Source organism: Zeugodacus cucurbitae, chromosome 3 (genome assembly GCF_028554725.1).
Source record: "Zeugodacus cucurbitae isolate PBARC_wt_2022May chromosome 3, idZeuCucr1.2, whole genome shotgun sequence".
Taxonomy (NCBI): Eukaryota; Metazoa; Arthropoda; class Insecta; order Diptera; family Tephritidae; genus Zeugodacus; species Zeugodacus cucurbitae.
Window position 1 is genome coordinate 54,760,740 of NC_071668.1, and position 12,009 is coordinate 54,772,748.

The 12,009-nt window shown below is 36.4% G+C and overlaps 1 protein-coding gene across 1 annotated transcript in view; it reads left to right on the forward strand.

Annotated features, from left to right (window-relative positions):
* Positions 1-11,765, forward strand: part of LOC105212557 (uncharacterized) — a 62,081-nt gene extending 50,316 nt beyond the window's left edge. The window contains exon 8 of the mRNA XM_054227648.1: positions 4,490-11,765. Coding sequence (XP_054083623.1) covers positions 4,490-6,165 — 1,676 coding nt within the window. The 3' untranslated portion in view covers positions 6,166-11,765. The remainder of the gene's footprint in view (positions 1-4,489) is intronic.
* Positions 11,766-12,009: the final 244 nt, after the last annotated feature.

A 12,009-nucleotide genomic window follows, 5' to 3' on the forward strand; every position in this document is an offset into this window, starting at 1 on the left:
AAGTACCGCCAATCAAGTTATGTCAGTTTGAAAAATTATTTAGGAAAATTTTTTATACTCTCGCAACAAAAGTTGCTAAGAGAGTATTACAGTTTTGTTCACATAACGGTTGTTTGTAAGTCATAAAACTAAACGAGTTAGATATAGGGTTATATATATCAAAATGATCAGGGTGAAGAGTGGAGTTCAAATCCGATATCTGTCTGTCCGTCCGTCCGTCTATCCGTGCAACGGATAACTTGAGTAAAAATTGAGACATTGCTTTCGAAAATGGGCAAAATCGGACTACTGCCACGCCCACAAAATGGCGAAAACCGAAAACACATGTAGTGTTATAACTAAGCCATAAATAAAGTTATAAAAGTAAAATTTGGTAGAAAGAATCGCACTAAGAAGCGTTATATTATTTGATTTAATATTTTTGAGAAAGTGGGCGTGGCCCCGCCCCCAAATATGTTTTAATCTCATTAAACTTACAAATGTTGTCCATTTTGAATAGCTTTCATCTCCTTCCAACATGTTACATATTGACACGTATTTCTGAATACATGATTAATCTTTTGAGAAGTAAAACGCAAAATTTTAAATAAATATTTTAAGTTGCCAAAAATTGGTAAATAACTGTAAAATGTAATATGATTTCATATGTATACCTCAAGCTCTCTTAGTTGCTTTAAGACGCCAGCAATGTCATCATTAATTGACCGCTTCTCAAGGCGATTACAAAAGATATTAAGAGATTTGCTTAAACATCTTTTGCTCACATGTAAATTTGACACGCCAAAGGGCAAACGGAGAAGGCAACAACAAATAATATGTATTGATTTCTAAGAAAGCATACTACTGTATACGATATTATGATTTTCGGGCAACATATGAGTTCGACATATATACATATATAGTCATATCACATATCGATATGTGCATATAAATAAATTTGTTTAAGGACCGATTTATGCTTACATTTCGCTAAGCGTTAAAGCTATACAATCAAATTGTTGTTTTTGTTTTCGCTTATCCGCACTTGTCATCATAAGCACCTCAAGTAGCACATCGCACCCCACAACAACAGCTACTCCACCTTTTCACTATATGCATGGAGCTTTGTCTAGGCATAATAATAGGACAATAAGGCAGTTATTAGTTACTTATATTTATATTTATGATATATACCTATATATAAACGTCGGGCTTTTGTTGAATTATGATTGATATGTTTGAATGGAAATTATCGAGGTGGAGTCAAGCAATTTGATATGCTTGAGCAAACAAGTAGAAATTGGAGGTGGGAAAGCCTGATATATGGAGAGAGAGAAAGAGCGAAAGTGAGAAAAGCAATATATAACGGTTTAGGCAAGCATAAGAGCAACGCTTGAGTGGAAGTGAAAAGGACTATCATGAAAGCGCTCTGTCATCATGACTTCATTGTGTTTCCTATAGCAATTTTTCTTTGTTTGTATAAGCATTTAGGGCTTTGTGGTTCACTTCATTCTACTTACTGTCTTAATATTTATTATATTTTAACTACCTCAATGTGGCTTTTAATGAGTTCGATTGTGTATATATTAGGCTTATATCACATACAAGTGTAGTTAACTGCATATATATATATATATAAAGGTTCTCGTACCTCAAATTGTGTCAAAAATCAAAATCATATTTAACGAAGACTTCTATACAAAATCGGCAAAAAAATTAACAAATTCGTAAATTTCGAGATAGAGGACCGACTTGTTTTACCCTAAGGCGATAACGCTACAAAAATCGGTTTGGCATATCAAACTAGCTTGTTGGCATAGACCATAAAATTGACGTAGCCCCACAGGAAATAGTCTAACGATGCACGACCGTGACCAATTGACTGGGCCAATTCGTGAGATAAAGCGTTCGCGGCTTGTGGTGCCGTCCTGTTGGAACCATATATTATGCAAGTCCATATCAATTCGGTCCAAAAATATTCGGTTATCATTGAGCGGTAGCGATTCCCATATAACCGCACCAAACCGTAATTTTTTCGGGATGCAATGGTGACTCATGGAGTACGTGTGGGTTGCTGTCTGACCAATAATTCATATTTTGCTTATTGACGCAGTCATTCAGCCATCGCCGAAGATGATTTTTCAATGAAAATCTGGATCATTTTCAAGTTGTTGCTCAGCCCAAGTCAGGAACATACGACGATTCTGATGGTCAAGCAGCCTCAGGTCTTGCGTCAATTTGATCTTATAAGGATGAAGGCCAAGATCCTTTCGCAGAATTCGCCACAACGACGTCACAGAGATTCTCAACGCTTGAGAACGAGGTGTGAGAGACTGATTCCTCAATTGACGCGCTAGCGGCAGCAATATTCGCGACCTACGGGCACTCTTTGTCTGACTGGAACGGGAACATTTTGTACTGTGACTGCGGATTCAAATTTTTCCACTAGACGCTCAGTTGTTGATCTGACAGGATGATTATGACGACCATAAATTGGACGTAGCGCTCTTAAAGTTCAGGCCACTGACTCCGAATTTCAGTAGTAAATTTTGATAATTTGGACTCGTTGTTGGATCGTATATCTTTCCATGATGAAACGGCAAATTTAACTGAAGATAAATGTCAAAAGAGCGGAAAAAATATGGTATTGTTTGCTGTCCCTATCGATTAGTGGACTTTATACCGTATACATTGGGTCATAAGTGAGATATTATATAATAGCATAAATCAGTGAACGAGTAATCTATCTTCGTGGAAAAAATGGGTGAATTCTAAGTTAATATAATATATGATCCAAACCTGTAAATCTGTATTGCTATCCGAGTTCACGAATTTCCTATGCCCAATTTCTGGCGTACGCCGATGATATTGATATCATCGGAAACAACACCCGCGCCGTTAGTTCTGCTTTTTCCCGCCTGGATAAGGAAGCGAAGCGAATGGGTCTGGTGGTGAACGAGGACAAGACGAAATATCTCCTGTCATCAAACAAACAGTCAGCGCATTCGCGTCTTGGCTCCCACGTCACTGTTGACAGTCATAACTTTGAAGTTGTAGATAATTTCGTATACCTAGGAACCAACATTAACACCGATAATAATGTCAGCCTTGAAATCCAACGCAGAATCACTCTTGCCAACAGGTGCTACTATGGACTGAGTAGGCAATTGAAAAGTAAAGTCCTCTCTCGACGAACAAAAACTAAACTCTACAAGTCCCTCATCATTCCCGTCCTACTTTATGGTGCAGAAGCGTGGACGGTGTCAACATCCGATGAGACGGCACTAGGAGTTTTCGAGAGAAAGGTTTTGCGGAAGATTTACGGTCCCTTAAACATTGGCAACGGCGAATACCGCAGAAGATGGAATGATGAGCTGTATGTGTTGTTCGACGACATAGACATAGTCCAGCGAATAAAAAGACAGCGGCTACGCTGGCTGGGTCATGTTGTTCGAATGGATGAAAGTGCCCCAGCTCTGAAAGTTTTCGATGCAGTACCCGCTGGTGGAAGCCGAGGAAGAGGGAGACCTCCACTCCGATGGAAGGACCAGGTGGAGAAGGACCTGTCTTCACTTGGTATTACCAATTGGCGCCAAACCGCCAAAAGGAGAGATGCGTGGCGCACTGTTGTGGACTCGGCTATAACCGCGTAAGCGGTTTCTACGCCAGTTAAGAAGAAGAAGAATTTCAAAAAAAAAAAAAAATTAAAACTTTATTTTCATATTTACAGTATATCTATACTACTATTATAAAGAGGAAAGATTTGTATGTAGGTTTGAATAAACTCAAAAACTACTGTGTCGATTTCAAAAATTATTTCACCATTGGAAAGCTACACTCACCCCGAGTAACATAGGCTATATTTTTTTAAGAATCTCAACTTTCTGGAAATAGTTCCAAGGTGAGGGTATCAGAAAGACTCCCTGATGGAGTCTAATACGCGGAGAAGACTACGCGCTTGAGAGTCGAGTGCGGAGCGTGTGCAGCGGCTTGAAGAACAAAATATTAGAAATATACAAGCTCGCACTAGGGAGTCGAACTCTGAGCGTTTCCAACGCCTTCATAATCAGATAGAAAGACAACGGACACAAAAGACTAGAGGTCGTAATAGGTTTTAGCTTATTACAAATAAAATTACTAATTTTACTTTTTTATCTGACCCCACGCAAGAAACGGGAAAGTACATACATATGTATGGGAGAGTGGGAGAGTTAAGTTTGTAAAAAATTATAACTTTTGAAATGTTTGTTTGAACCCGTGCGAAGCCGGAGCGGTCTGCTAGTATTAAATAAATACATATAAGAATTGTATATCTCCTCAAATCGAGTACCAAATATCGCTGCAGCACTAGTATATTTTTAATGTTTATATTAAGTATGTATTTTCAATGAATTTTCGATATTTGCTATTTAACACAATGTACTGCTTAACTCACAAGCCTTCGTTTTTCTACTTTCTCTTTCATTCTCTCTTTTCATAACTGCACACACTACACTTCCGGCTGCTACAGGCAACGACGTGGCAGGCAATTCGTTGGGCGATAATAATCAAACGCCAGTGCGTAATCCTCCGGGCGCTTTTCACAATTCAGCAAACTCACTGGCGCAACATAATCTACTTGGCGGCATAATTCTTTGGATTAAAATGCAATCATTTGGGATTTACAAGCGTTTATCGGGTTGGTGGCAAAGCAAGCGGCAACGACAACACCAACACCAACGCCAATGGCAAGCCACCACGCAACCGGAGCAAAAGCAAAGACAACCACAACAGCTGGCGGCGAAGCAGCAAAAAGCGGGAAAACAACACGCACAACAACAACAACAACAACAAATTAAATGGCTACCATTAATGTGCCGACCAAAAAATCATTGTTCTTCGCTTCAGCGGTGCGCCAGTGCGTATGAGCAATCAACAGCCGGGCGAGACAAAGCAGAGCAGATGGAGATGGAAATGGAAGTGGAGGTGGATGCCGGGTCTACTTGTGATGTTGTTGCTTACACGCAATGCGGTGGCTTACAGCAGCCATCTCAATGGCTGATAAGGCGAATTGATGCGCTGAAGACGGCTCTCGAGGACAGTGAGGTGCAAATGGAATGTGAAAACGCGAAAATTAATGAGTTGCGTAACAAAGTCAGTCATATGACTTTGCGGCAACTTGCGTTGACAGCGTCATTTTTACACGCCAACACATCGGCAACAACAAAAGCAACAAGGCGATCTATGCAATTGCTCAGGAATTTGTTGCTTGTAGAGAGAATGGCGACAAATAGCGATGGAAATTCCACAGACGCACTAGAAGGCAACAACAACAACAGTAACAACAATAATGGGAACAACAATAACAACAACAATAGTGAAAATGCAAATGGTAACAGTTATGCCGCTCTCACGTGTGTGCGTGAGAGTGAGCGCACGCATAAAGACGCTGAGCCAAACAAAAATTTCTGCAACAACAACAACAAGCTTGGCAATAAGACCGTCTACAAAGTTTGTGCTAATTTGTGCCGTTACAATGTATTTGACAGCAAAACAACCGTTAACCTTCTTGTGTCACCTACAAAGCTCATGTTCGCATTGTTGTTGGCAGCCGTTGTGCTGCTGCTGCTGACACACGCAGACATCGCAATTATCTTAGAGCGCTATTTATCGCCGCTATTATTAGCGGCATATGCAAGTGAGGCTTATGTACAAAAACAAATACAACAAGCATGTGAGCAAGTGCGAACTAGAGTGCCACCAATGTTGACTGTAGGCGCACGACGCCACCAAAAGGCTGCGCATAGCAATGCCAGCGGCAACAACAACACACCAATAAAAACAACAACAACAACAACAGAAGCATTTCCGATTAGCTGCCAAAGGTTAAGCAAAGCCATGAAGAACATTTCATACGCCCGAATAATAAGATTGCTGCGCCAAGGGCAATGCGTGCTGTGGAAATCAGCAACACCAACAGCAGCCACCAACTCACAACGGCCAGCAACAATCGACAGCCGCAAGAGGCCAACAATAAACCGCAACTTAGCGGTGCCAGCCACAGTGGCTGCATGTAGCACAATAAACACACCAACAACAAAAGCAACAACAACGTGTAGCGCATCAGTTACCGTGAGGGCAACATTAACGACTACTGCAATCGTAACGCGCCTACGTGTGCTCTGCTGCGCCGCCTCATTCAGATGAAATCAAATGATTACATGCTGTCGGCGTATAAGCGAAGGGGGCGGGGTTCGGTATTTGCGGTTGATGACGCTGATGATTTGCGAAAACCCATCAGCCAAGGCTAGAGAGTAGGCGCACAATAGGTACAATATTTATAATTGAAAAAACGAAAGAAATCACATAAGCGTATACATTTACACAGTTATTTAGTACATATGTATGTATGTAAACATTGTATACAACATATGTAGACATATACAAAAAAATATACAAAGACAAAAGTTGCAAAGAGTGAATTTCAAGAACATGTGCCCATAATCATACATACGAGTAAACACACACACATGCTCATCATACACATACACACAAGATGCAAAGAAGCCCAAGAAAATCAAAACATGAAACCCTTGAGAATGTACATAGGTAAGTCTCTGATATCCGCTTAGTTGTTGGGAAGCTATGGAAGTTTACACTCTGCGACATCTGGTGGCGGTAGTATAAATATTTCCATTCAACTTTTTTTGTTCATTCTTACTTTCATACTATTTCCTTAAGTTCTGATCAATTAACCAAATCTATTCATTCGTACTATCAGTACAATTTCGAGCAAGAAATGTGTATATCTCTTGCAATGAGATGGAATTAAAACGTATACGCTTTGGGAGTGTTAAACCAGTATAAAGCTTTCAAACAGGACAAAAGTTTGATAACTTATTCGTTAAGTAACGAAAAAGGACTCAAAAGGCTTTAGATTTGTTTTTTCATGAACTAACATAACCTTTTTAGTTCTTCTTATTACTTGACTCAGAGCCTACAGTGCTTTAGTAAAGACTTACTAGAGACAGCAAGTTTAATTCACTTCTTTTTTTAACGATAATGGTATTAAGTTCTTTGGGCTAAAGTCCGTTAACAGTTAAAGAAGCTTCATTGAGGTAAATCTGAGGGGTTATGAAAACGATATCAATAGTAAGTAACGTCATTTAGCGAAGAGCCATTGTATGTTCTGCTGCTATTAAAATTACAGTTTGAACTTCATACTGTGTACATAGGCCGGTATGTCAATTGCAACGATGCCGAAGAAATTGAGAACAAACATACTCACCATCAGATCTTAACATATGAGAAACTTCGAAAAGACAATTATAAAAAAATTCAATAAATTTTCAGTCGAAGTAGAACGTCAATCAAACCTTAAGCATTCTGAACTCTCTGGTATGAATGATCATTAAGCTGGACTTTACAGATTAATAAGTAATTTTAAGGATCTTTTTTTTTCAAAATCTAATTTTAATCAAGTTTATTAACTTTAAGGGCAAAGTTTAACAGTTTTTTTAAGTATGTGTCTATAGTTGTCGTCGATTGGCATCGATTCATAAGCACTGAGGTCCTCATGTTCGATACATATATGAGACCATGAAAATTTATGGTCCGATTTTGGCGATTTTTCGAAAGGGACTGCCAAACTATAAATGCAGAATTTATGCAAAGTTCTGTTCCGATATCTTCACTAGTGCTTACTTTATATATTGTAAAGTAAATTATTCAAACCGACTTCAAAGTTCTGGTATATGGGAACTAGAGGCGTGCTTGTGATCCGATTTGGACTATTTTCACAACATATCATTGGGATGTAAGGAAAATATTACAATCCGATTTCATTGAAATTTGTCGAGCAGTTTCGGAGATATGGTTTTTGACCCATAAGTAGGCGGAGCCACACCCATTTAAAATTTTGTATACCAATTTGAGTGTAGCTCTTCCGTACCTTCTTTATAATGAAATTTAAGGTTTCTGATGTTTTCCCTTACTGAATTAAAGCATTTTTAGTAGTTTTCAACATAAAATTTGTATGGGAGGTAGGTAAGGTTATAATCAGATTTCCTCCATTTTTGGACTGTATAAGGTAGTACATAATTCTGCATTTTAAAAAATATTTGTATTGTGTCTCTTAAAACGAGTCCAATTGAAATGTTTATTAATAATTAGTGAAATTGCAACCAACCTAAATAAAAGAACGTAATTTCTAGTCCTGTACACTTTATTGTCGCTGAGTGTACTTTGTTGTTTCGCACAATCAGATATTAAGTTGGTTAGAAAGTGTTAAATGAAAGTCAATGAATTTTCAAATTATTTGAAAAAGTATAATACTTGGATTTTATTAGTTTTTTTTAATAGTACTTTATATATAAAGCACATGTATTTTGTAAAGTTTATTTAAAATTGTCGCATCAATAACCTTCTCACTTATTTTTCCTAAAATTTTAACCATAGATGTATTACGATGCGTCTCATCGTCCTAACTTTAAACAAACATAGACCTCTGACTTAACTAGCCTTTTTAGAGTTTCTCTATAACTTAAATCTTGTTCCACTTGTTTTCAGCTGTGGAAGAAAATTTTCCTTCAAACAGTTCTTATTGTTTTCTTACTTCTCTTACCAAATAAATTATGTTTTCTAGAAGAAGCTTATGCTTTAAAATAAAGTAACATTATTTGAATGTCCTTAATATTTCCTCACCACCCTAATGTAACCAGAAACACTGCGGCGCTTTCTAAAGAAACCAAAAACATCATGAAAGCGAAATCGCAATTGTCGCGAAAATTGTAAACCAACAAACAAGGAAATCGAGACGCATAAAAAACATAAAAAGAACATGTAAATAATAGGAAAATTATACCGCAAAGCGAAACGCGGAAAATTGCTAAACACACATAACTCACATATCCTTGAATCAAACGTTTATTGCCGCGATAAATAAATGGCAAGACGCAGCGACGGGTACAACCGACGTAATTTACTTGCAGTAGCAGAAATCGGTAAAATGCTGATGTACTCCAGGCTTAACACTCCTACACATACGTAAACATTCAAACAAATACATAAATACTCATACACTCAATCCTATATGCATGTGGGCACACACTCCAATAAGGACTTCCGCAAACCGACAGTTAAATACACTCGTACCATACATGTTTTTGTTGTTGGAAAATGTTGATTTCGCCGAGATTTAATGAATGCTACAATCGCACAGATTTACATAGAAATGAGTGGGTTGCCGTCAAAAGCGTTATAAGTGCGTGGGAGTACTGATTGCTTGATTTGATGATTGCCGTACTTTGTATGGCTAATGAATGAATGAATGAATATTGGAAACGATGCCTTCATTGAGCAGAGAAAAGGAAAATAAGTGCTTACATGTGGGCATGCCGGGCTTGCGGAAGTGGAAATAAAGGTGCTTCAAGCAAAGAGAGCCCAAAACCACTTCTGTGAAATGCACTTAATGCAAGCGCTGAGCTTTCGAGGATGAAGTTGTTTGAACTTAATGGAGCTTTCAGAAATAAAGAAACACTGTCAAAGAAACACTTACTGGAAAACAATAATATTGTCTTCTTCTTCTGTTTGTCTTTATGTATAATATTTTATAAAAGTCTAGCACACAAAATAGAACTCTTAAAGGAATTGGAGAGTAAAACTGAGACAGCAAAAATCCATTTCATTGACAAATTCTTTACAAAATTTGGGTTTTATTCCGACTTTTTCTTCAAAAAGTGATGAATAGTCAGTGGCTACAAGGGAAGTAACGTAGTTAAGATTGAAATCATCTCAGCATTGCAAGTCCCATACTGGTTCAGGTGCTCTCTGAGTACATTAGTTATTATTCAACTTCACAAAGTATACATCAGGAAAATATTTAGTTGAAAATAAATCGAAAACGAAATAAAAATAATTATCAACAGGCGATTATTTGAAGAGTATTTTGATGTGAAAATGGGTACTGTGTTATGGTTGTAATGTCTGTCCACAATCTCAGTTGAATGTAAGAATAATCATTTCAGATTAGTCTTCGATATATATTTTTTCACTATTCAAAAGCTTAACTAAAGTCCGGTAACAGAAAATATGATATTACGTGTACAAAGATAATGTATCCCTAATGACATCCTGATTGTACCAATTACTCGGAGACTTGAGCCTATAGTCGTATTCCGAAAAGTCAGTCTATTAGTGTGGTCGTCTTATTATTCGCTGACTCATTTTAATATTCTATCTATTCCAACCTGTTTCTTTATTGGTACTACAGCTCAGTCCAGGAATGATAGCTTTCAATCAGGTTATACCGATTTAAATATAATAGCATTGTAACCTTTGAATATAACTGAAAATTATTCTTCAAAACGTCAATTGACTTAAGTAGACCCCCTCATTCTCGGTTTCAAAAAATCGATTTTTTTTTTTTCATTTACTTCGAACCTATAACTATTCAAGAATGTTCCTTTACAATTTCAAGTTAAAATTTCAAAAACTCTAGAAGATATAGCCGATTTATGGTGGAAGCGTCAGGCGGCGGCGAGAGCTTCTCAAAACTTTAAACGGGTTTTTCTCGAATCAGTGTTTTTACGACTAGTGCATGAGGTTACTCAAAACCTATTAATCAAATCGGTTCCAAATTTTAATAAGTTATTCTATACATACATAGCTATGTGTGTATGAACTAGGATAAATCAAATCAGGGAGAAGATCTTCTTTACTTTTCAACTTTATTTGTGACTAAAAAAGGCGATTTTCAAAAAAAATTCAAAGGTCCACCATTTTGTTAATTTTTGTGCGAAATTAATAATCCTAGTTCATACCAGAGTCAAACATGTACTATTTCTAATCCCATTGGAATTTTTGGTTTCAGATGATCCAATGAGCGTAAATCACAAGCGCTGCTGAAAAGAAGGGCTTTTGTTTGACCATAAAAAACAACAACAAAAAAAAATTATATAAAATTTGTTTCTTCTTGTTTAAGTCTTTCAATAAATGCATGCAGAGTTACAGCCTTAAAAAATAATTTATGTTCATTTACCAGCCCATTGAGAATCGTCAAAATTTGAAATCGAGAATGGAGGGGTCCCCTTATAGCCTCCCCTGAAAGTAGCCTCGAACTCGAAGTTTTTTTTCGAAACCTGGGATAACCCTATACAATTTTAGAAGCATACCGAAATTGAAACTTTTCCAAAGTTCTTCCAAAAAATTATTAATTAACAGGTCCATCTAAATGTTCTATTATAGATCTAATTGCCACCTTTTTTATTGACTGCTCGAAGATTTATTTTTCAAAAACTTTTGGAATTGAAATTTATATATAACAATATGAATCCCGAAGAATATTTCGAAAGCTTCTACTAAACTTAAAACTCTACCTTATAAAAGCTCAAAGCTTTAAGCTATATAGGTTAAATTAAAGAGCCCTTATTTTCAACACAAAAAATTTTTAAACCTATGTTTTAAAGCGGGGTCGGTAAAATATAATATGTTTTTTAATATTTTCTACAATATTCCTGATTTCTGTTAAGCTTGCGATAAAATTGCTAGTTAAGTCACCAAAAAAAGTGTTCTATTATTTATTTCTTAAAGAATACTCTTATCAGATTTAGGGGATCTCAACATTTTCCAACATAACTGAGAATTAACTAATTGCAAACAAGACAAAAAGTTGAAAAACAAATGAAAGAATTTCATCAAACCAAAAAACAATAACAATAATTGCATTTCTAGTTTATGAGAGAAAATAAATATTATGTATGTAAGTGTATAGCTCAACAAATGGATTGTTTTTAAGTTACAAAAACAAAAAAAAAACAATCAAACATAAAAAATTATATATCAATAAGGAAAAAAGTATAAACAAAATTTTGAAAAAATATAAGAAAAAAAGTAAAAAATACTAAAAAAAATATTTTAAAAATATTTTGAAAAAAATATTGAAAACTATAAATTGTTAAGGATGTTAGAAAATTAGTATTAGGTAATTATTGAAAAAAATTTAAAAAATATATGAAAAGAAATATGATTGCTGCTGGTTTTTGCGCCTCGTTG